General features: G+C 38.3%; 1 protein-coding gene across 1 annotated transcript; it reads right to left on the bottom strand.

Moving 5' to 3' along the window:
* Positions 1 to 5,849: 5,849 nt before the first annotated feature.
* Positions 5,850 to 6,842, bottom strand: LOC139134441 (leucine-rich repeat-containing protein 4B-like). The gene has a single exon (XM_070701301.1). It carries the CDS (start codon positions 6,840 to 6,842, stop codon positions 5,850 to 5,852), a length of 993 nt encoding a protein of 330 aa, XP_070557402.1.
* Positions 6,843 to 9,582: the final 2,740 nt, after the last annotated feature.

Genomic DNA, 9,582 nt, shown 5'->3' with positions numbered 1-9,582 from the left:
TGTATCCATGAATCTGTTAATATTTCCTGCTCGCCATACAAATAATCATCACGTTAATTCCTCCAAACTAGGGCGTATGGTTTCAATAGCCAGTATACCATATACATTTTCCAAAATTTAAAAGTTCGTACAGCCTTTCTTTCACCGATAGGGTTCATGTTGCCGTGTTAGCGGTTATAGGGAGTGCGTCATAACCCTGAAATTCACTTCCTGGGAAACCCGATCACTGTTTCATAATTCTAATTTTGAAGTGTGGAACTTCTGATATGATTGATTACTATGTAAACAGGGTTATTTCATTCTGCATTGCTTTCCTTACACTGTTGTAAACAGAAACACGTGTACAAACACGTACAGGCCTAGGGTTACACGCATTTCTGTGAGATATTTATAAGTTGCCCTGTCTGTACACAGACGCACGACTCATCTCGCAACTGCGGTGTTTTACGGTCTTGTGCACCTACCTGGTCATGTGACGAGATTCAAATATAAACACGTGCGCTGACGTACATTCTCGTTTTGCACGTGTTTTTGTTTGTATCAACGCGCCCAATGCGAAATTTGCAATGAGATGGATGACGTCACTTTGTCCCGTATGCAATCGTCTGCCCGGCGTGATGGCAAGTTTAGAAATGCCAGCTTGGAATACAATACAAAGGAGTACTCAGCAGTTGGGTTCGTGCGGCCAAAGTTTGCGATTTAACGACGTTTTAGATTTTGTTTGTGTTCCTCCGGTCACATTTGGGGATACCGGATGGACCGTGCTCGGACGGGAAGAATAACCAGAACAGCATTACAAAATGGTGGAGTTAGCAAACAGAGGTACTGGTAGCCACCCGGAAACTATGGAATATGACGATGCCATGAAAGACTACTCTACTTCATGCTGTGTACGCGGTCCTACCACTTCTACGAATGAGTTGTTGTAGCAGGTCAGTAGTTTGAGGTGTGTTATCGGGTAGCGTGTGTAGTTGAGCTATGTGTAAGTTGTGTGACGAGTGTCTCTTTAAAGCCTCCAGCCGCGATTCACTTTTCAGATTGTGTACTGGATTTGATTCGTTATTTTCTGTATAAAGTGCATTTACCAGTATATCTAGCTGATTAAACAGCCGGCCGCTCCCTTTTCTCTTCGAACTTCTCGTGAACGTTCATTTCATTTGCAAAGCTTCAAATTCAGAAATGTGCTAACAAATGACGATGGGGTGCTATTAAAATAGATCTTTCTTTGCTGAACGTATCGCACGAGTAGCTGTATTGGTAAGATCAAACTTTGTCCGCCCTTCTCTCCGAGACTTGATCACTGTTTTCCGCTCAGTGCATCAAGAGAATTGAAACAAATGTATACCAGTGTGTTCTACGCGTATCTTTGGTGGAGGCAGTTGGCTGAGGTAACCTCTCCAGCAGACAGTTGGTCGTGTTACTCAAATTTTGTTATAAACTGCTTAGAGTTCGAATGGGGTGAAACGACAATAGTGCACTTGTCAAGCACTGGAAGGTGCTTCAGCTATATCACTGAAACATTTTTGTCATCGACAACCAAGTAGTGAATCCTCGGAAGGATGACTCGTCAACAGGTAAGTTTATGATTTTCATATTCAAGCGCGTTTATCAAACCTGTAATCTTTAAAGAAGGATAATGAATGTTTGAAAAAAACAATAGTATGTTTCCGAATATCGCTTGCGCATGGATATTTTCTGCTGGATCCCAGTTCTATGGGATCATTTTCCAGAGGTCCACAATAAGATTATCATATTTGACCTGTGGCTCAACTTGATGTCAGCACCCGGAAATGGAAAGATTTCGAATTCCGGGGCCTTCTTTTGGCGTGCATCTTATAATTATCTAATAATCCAAGTGTGACGTAAAATATATTTATTTATTAAAATTGTTAATGTGTCTTCATTGATAAATTTAGCAAATCTGATAGTTGTTGTCAATGGTGTGTGTTAATGATCTCCAGATCGTGTCATCTATACGACAAGAGCGCCAGCAGGCCTCATGCCAGACAAATCGTCTCGGATGTCATCTTGTGAAAAGTTTCAGTTTCTAGAGATGAAGGCAAAATCTGTTTTTTTAACCTAAATGATGTTTCACGTGGGTTCGCTCATCTGTTCTGTTTTACACATTTCGAATTCTTTTCACCTTTGTCACTTTAGACACCCTCTTCAATATTTTTGCTTTGTGAAGTTGTTTGTGTGCGTTGTTATTTAATGTGACTACTTTCTTCCATGATTATTCTTGTCTTGTCTGTTCGATTACCAGTCAAACATTGTGTATGACTTTCCGTTTACTTTTCGAATACGGAAAGAATCCGTGTGGATTTACTTCGTTCGTGGAGTTGTTTTGTTGTCATATCTTGGTCCATTCTGTCATGTCGCCTAATTTTGTCAATCCTGTTCGAAAGACTTATCCCGGTATATACCCGAATTATCAACAAATGTGGTCACGGCCATAGACAGTCTTAACTCTATCGTCTATGTCACGACTAGGAAAAAGTAATATTCACCATATTTGTAAAGAGTATTGTGATTCAAATAGAAATACATGTAGCAAATCGCACTTACAAAATCGCAAGCGACAGCACAAATACGGGTCATATTCCGTTCACTCTCGAATATCCAGGAACAGCGATTGTATTTGATTGCATCATAAGACAGATGCCGACATAGAAATTATACATCCTTTAAAATTAACGAACAGTTCATTCCGGAAGGTTTCGAGTTCACGGCTTGTCCTAGAAAATTTTGCCACCTTCGCGAAACGTCGTATACCTTCGTGAATGTTCAAGCGTAATGTCAATGCCTATTGGTAAGATTCTTTACATTCTTTACGGGGGAGGAATCATAGCAATAATTAATTGAAAAACACTCAATGAAAACCCAGTAAAGATAAACCTACAAGATTTTAGTGAAGGATGTTGAAGTCAGGGACAGTCACAAACTTGAAGCTAGGAATTCAAAAACTATGAGTGTATCACTGTTAACATAAAAGACGATAATGAAGATTTTTTGGACCACATGCAGAAAAACTCGGAACCAAACCCTCCTTATGGCAGAAATCAGAGCCTGTCTGAGGGCGCCTTTCAAGGTAAATAAATTATACGTATACACATTAGGCATATTTAGGTATACTTATTGATGGCCCGAGCAGATGAAACATTATCAACGCAACCGGAACAAGTTTGGGACAACTGCATGAACTGTAATATACTATATTGAGCTTCAGAAGAAGAAAAGAGGAAAAACCGAAAACTACAAATGACACAATGCAATCTAGACTACACTGCCTCTTGACTACAGTTCCATAATGCTTTGATAATTTTATAGTGAGCGTCTGATTACCTGATATTTTAAGATTGGACCACCATTATTTGGATGTATCTAAAATACCATAGAGCTGAAATCATAAGTCTTGTTAGGGCCCCTTTGGTCCGTATTAGAGCGTCGCTAGCTCTCCTGTATAGGCTGATAATGACTGTTAAATGATATGCTTTCCGAACCGTTGAAAATTGGTATGTTCTGGTTAATTTTGATGAACTGGATTGTTTAATGACAAATAGACATTTTTTGGTCTGATGTAGACACCAAGTCTCAGCTCCATTAGCACGGATCAATCTGTGTACAAAAACACGTTACAAATTTGCAGTGTCGTTGACAATAGGATGATGATGATCTTCAACTGTCCTTTGAAGGGTGTGAAACGTTTGTTTTGAAGCGTCTTCAGATGAAATACTGATAGCAACACGATTGGAATTAATTTGGGATAATTGGATTTTCATATTTTTCAAATTTCTCAAAAGTGTTAGGTGCCCTATATATAGCTGAATGTTGCAATATTAAAAATTACTCATGAAAACAAGTGTGTAGCTTGAAAAGAAACGCAGAAGAGCTTACATTTGCAGATAAAACAGACAAGACTTCATCATCCAATTATCCCAAATTAGTTCCAATCGTGTTCAGCATAAAACCGCCGAGATAGCGAGACTTTAAAATTCTTGATATTCGGAATTAGAAAATGTCGCTAAGTTTTATTCCGGAATCTGCATTAACGTTCTTTCTTCTCAAATTTCCTTTTCCTGCTATGCATCTGTAAATCACTATCCTTGGAAACACTAAAGTAAAAATAACGCTCCCTCAACCAGGCAACATGTACACAAGTAACAAAGAAAACTGCATTTCCTTCTTCAAAAAGTCAGCCAAAAATCGACGTTTTGAGGTCACAAAGTTCACTTGAAAAAAATTGATAACTTTGAAACGGTGCACCTTTACCAAAATATAGCAAACTAGTAAACGCTTTCAAATTCACTTTTTGAATTATTTGAGGAAAATACCTGGTAAAGTATTTTTTCGCAGGGGGAATCAACTTTCCAGGAAAAAAGTAAAGCTTAGGTATACACAAGTATCATATGTTAAGGATACGAGGAAAACACAAGTTATGTACACAGTGTAATAGGAGACAAGACGCAATGCTTCCAAAGCACAAAAGCAATTAGTCTTCCACATGTGCTTGACTGTATTGTGTATATTTACTTTAATTTAGAATAGCGTCCCCGATCTCTCTTCTCATCTCAAAAATCCACAAAAATACAAAATTATAATATAAATATATCTATGATATTTTTCTGAATATACGTGCGAGTACATCAATTGTAATCCTTGTGCTAAAGTTTCAGTTTTCGACATGACTGTTGTTTCAAGCAAAAAGAGAGATTTGTTTCATTCTGTTTCTCGAAACACACCTTGTCATTGCTAATCAGACATTTGTCAATGTGAGACGTAAATACCGAAATCAAGTAATTTCTGGTCTATGATCTGAATTTCAATAAACGGAAACTGAACGCTGAAAGGGGCAGTTTCTCTGTCAGCTTTATCCCTGAGCAATTTCAAAGGTAAATAAAGGACTTAAAATCATATAAACAGTCAATGTCAAGAACCACTAATACAAGAACCAGGGATTGAGGATTGGTCCATTAAATTGTTTAAATGAGAGCATGAATACCTTGCTCTGTGCAACAGGAACAAGGATAATACACACGACAAGGAGACACGACCTGCAGACTCCGCTTCTTAAACACAAATTCTTTTCAGACATCACATGTCTTTTTACTTTCTTTCTTAATAATATATTTCCATATTTGCACAGCTGTAAAAAAATACACAGGGTTCTCGAAGCGGCCTCAAATTTTGAAACATTTTTTTCTCTAATGCTATTCAAATGTCGCACTACGGAAATGAGACTGATATGAGACTGAAACCTCCGGGGGAAATTACTGAATACTCCGTGATGGTCAGATGATTATTTTATAACTATAAACACGAATCATTTCATACAATAAAAAGTACCGATAACATTGGTATAAACATGCATAGACTTTCCTGTCAGGAGTAATTACGTCAGCTTGCGGCTTTTTGATTTGTTGCTGTAAGTCCCGTTACTGTAGCTGTTTATATATATTCCACCATGTTTGTTCTGTTTTTAAAATACAATGTATTGTTCTCCTCCCAATGTCACGTCGCAATACAAAGTGTTCAGCACGTCAACACAGCATATATATGTGTGTACTTTTCCGCATTTTTCATGGGAACAACCTTAACCCGGACTAAAATGAATTTAGCAAAAGAAAACTTTGCATACTGTATACACCGTATGCAGTTAAGATGGTAGTTTTGATTTCGACATGCTTTTGGAAAGGATATACTTGTGGAACAAAATTAATGAAGAAAAATTGTTACTAGCAATGTCCCTTTCATTTCATCTAATTCTCATCGCTTCAAAATATTTGTTGTCGTTTGCATATAACCATTGACTTGTTCATTAATACTTCTTGTCTGGGTCAGAGAAAAATGCCTTACCTTATTCTCCATATATTGTTGAATATTACTACCATCGCAGCGCAAACGGCGATGAATCCGATTAAGGACACGGAAGTCACCATGACGACGGGAAACTCACACTGCAGATCATTCGGACTGAACTTCATCAGATTTACTCCCGATGCACATGTGGTGTTGTGAGGTTTCACGATGACGTCATTGGTGTCAATCCACTGGCGAAACCACACTAGATCACAGCCACAGTCCAAGGGATTCTGGTACACCGACAGTCGTTTCAAGTTCTCCATATTTTGAAGTCCAGAAGCCGGAAGGATGGTGATGAGTTTGTTACTGGCCACGTTAAGTTCGTCAATGCTTTTGGAGCCATTGAACATGTCAGGAGGGAGTGTTTTCAACTGGTTTACTTGGAGCAGAACTTTCTGTAACGAAGACAAATCTCGGAAGAGGGATGGTTCGATCTTCTTTATTCTATTGTCACGGAGTATTAAGTATGTCAACTTCCCGAGGAATCTGAAAGCATCTTCTGAAATTATTTCAACACTTGCGCTTTCAAGATCAAGTTTCCAAAGATTTTTTAATGGCCGAAACCATTCACCGGAGATCGCTTTAAGAGCTCTATTAAATTCAAGACTTTGTATTCTCAACTTTTCGAGCCCAACAAAAGCGTTGCCATCGATCTCGTTGCTGTCCAAAAAGTTGTGACTTAGATCAAGGCGTTCCAAAATTCCAAGACTTAAAAACTCTGAATTCCTCAACCTGGCTATGCTGTTCTTCAATAACTTCAGAAAAGTTGTGTTAGTCGGCACGTCTCTCGGTACCACGCTGAAATCGTTAAAGCTGCAATCGCATTTTAGGCCATCGAACGTCCTTTGATTGCTGCAGTACTCACATTTGCAATTCTTGGCACAAGTAACGTCTGTAGCCGGAATACATCTTCCACGTACAGAAGGCGCCAAGACACACAACAAACATGACAACAAAATGGCGGATCTCTTCACAGAATCCATAGCAATAAAAACTTGCGTCCGAAGTGTTCATGAACTGTTGCCTCGCAGTCAGCAAGTCCACGTTTGGCAGTCGGAAAAGGTTTCACAGTTACTGAAAGATCTTTTATTTTCATTTTATGTTTTATTTTATGCTTCCTTGTTGTCACGTGACAATACCAAAGGCTTGCACTAAAACATAGCTATATTAGTGTACACATGGAAAAAAGCACCTTTAAGAGGTCATCAGAAAATACGAAGTTTAGAGTTACATGTCCGGTGATCCCCGACGTGACAAATTTTACAGACGGTTTCATCGCTATCAAACACAACAAGGCTTCCTCTTTACATCTATCAGAATATTCTTAAAGTTTCGTCTCATTCTATTCAGAGTCAGACATGGCAGGGTATCGTTTCAAGCACTTCCTGATTACGTCACCTTCATGTGATTGCCCTGATAACATTACCCTCTTACAGTTTTATATACAATATACACAGTACGTTCAACCTTGAGAGTCTGACAACAAGAAAGGTTATCTTGAGGTCAGAGTTGTAAATATCTCAGGAAACATAAAGAATCAGTTGTACAGCTTAAGGGCCAGCTTAACTCAGTGCTGTAATGCAACTCTCTGAAGCGCGATGAGTCTAAATTGTAAATGATTTTCCCCATTCTCCCCACCAACTTCCTCATTCTTTGAAACTTCGTTTTTTTCTTTTGCTTTCCAAAATGTTTTTGTTTTTGTTTTTCAAATTCGGTCTATCGGTTCTTAGGTACGATATTTTTCACTTTTGTCAAATGGCCATGATATTTGTACATTTTTATTTTTAATTTGTTTCCTTCCTTTTTTTATCAAAGCATCATTTTCTCAATGGCCACTTGTTATAGACAGATATCAAATTCGCGTGCAGCTTTGTAGCAATGAGTACTATAGATGGATTAAACTGACGACAATATTTGCATACATTTCTAGTCAGTATTCTCGTTTTAGTATTCTCGTTTATTCTCGTTTGTTTGAAATCGCTGACGTCATTGCTTTCGAAGTTGGTGTGAATGTTCTTGCGTGTGTTTTTTTACAGATGAACCGATAATGACGGTATTTGCATATGCAGATTTTGGGGATTACTTTTAATCAAAAATCAGTCGAAAATTATTTCTATTAAGGAGTCTGTCATTTGATCTTTGTTTCAGTGATTTTCATATTTGGTCTTTAGGTACTGTGCAGTGATCCAATTATTCCCAACGTCATATTTTTACAAAGTGCTTGTAACGCCAATATTGATAATATTCTAGATCTGGTCATCAAGTTATTGACTAACACTGAGCATCTTGTATTTTTCACCGTTGTTTTCTCTTACATATCAAGGTGGGTAGGTCACTTGTTTGCAAAATTGATCGTTTCGATGCAGAAACACATATGTTCCAGGCAATATACAAGTGATTTCCGGGGCAACTGTCGCAGGAGTTTTATACTGTAAAATTCTCGCAGGGTGTTTTACGAAGTGCAATCTGTTTGGCGGTGTTGCGTCTGCTATACATTAACGAATCTCTCTATAGGGCCTGCAGGACACCAGACATTTCACTCGAAACATCAAAACTGGGCATTTTCTTGCATCATAGCTTTCGCAAACTTTAAAATACATAGATAATGTGTAACCCATACTCATTGTGAGGCTAATTAATAAGTCCCTGTTCAATTGTTTTGTGTTTTGACGTCCATCTACCAATCTTCCATTTGTGTACGTTTCACTTTTGCACTGACGTGCAAGTAGCGTTTTTCTCATTTTGGCAGTCGACATGAGGCTAGTCACAGTCTCTCCGTTTGCTCTGACTGATCTTACAATCTTACGTTCTTTCCTAAAGGAGACATTTTCCTTCGTTTTATTGTTACAATCGATGTTTTGATATAATTTGCAAATCTCCGAAATGAATATACAAGTGATGCATTACTGCGCCCTCTTTCGATGACATTGGCGGATGAAACTCGCACAAGTTTTTCATACAACTGCATGTCATTGTCAGACAAACCGAAAGCTTTGTTCAGTTTGACTGGTAGCTCGTGACCCTAAAGCCCCGTTTACCCCTATATTAACTTGGTCCCATTCGCTACAGATATAAACGTTTCTTAAAGTACGATGATGTCCTTGGACAATGTTCGATTAGGCATTTTTCGATGATTTTCTAAAATCATGATGTGGTCATTTATCTGCTTAACACATGACAGAAGTCCCATCTTTTGTAATTTTCCCGTAGGATTTGAAACTATATAAGTGATTTTAGTGATTTTTATGACCTGAATTTTGTCAGTTTGTTTGGAATGTACCACGCACGGTTCATCAGCGACTTTCAGTCCATCTACATTGTTTTCCGAGTCGATCAATTGAATCATATACCCAAGCAAAACGACTAGCATCTACGATAGAGAGAGCGGTATAGAGAGAAATGCGTGTGATGGGCTCACAAAAACAAAATCGTCGTGTTTTGGTGTTCTTTTTCTCTCATGAAATTCCGTCTCAGTATCCACCACGAACGCTAAATAGGACATCGCTACGCGTGCACTGCATTAACCGTTTGTTATAGATAGCCATTATTTGATGATGATTTAATGGTGACATGGTGGTGTCGGTTTTAAAGGAGCATATTTTCTGTCAGCTTTATCTTAGAGCAAGGCGGTTAACCGTGCACAACTTTTAAAGGAGAACAAAAGGCCATAATCACGTGAACAGTCAATGTCAACATCAAATAATGTGAGAACAAGGGATTGAA

This window comes from Ptychodera flava, chromosome 6, assembly GCF_041260155.1.
Source record: "Ptychodera flava strain L36383 chromosome 6, AS_Pfla_20210202, whole genome shotgun sequence".
In the NCBI taxonomy this organism is placed as follows: domain Eukaryota; kingdom Metazoa; phylum Hemichordata; class Enteropneusta; family Ptychoderidae; genus Ptychodera; species Ptychodera flava.
Note: the sequence above shows the minus strand (reverse complement) of the source record. Positions and strands in the feature narration are given on the sequence as shown.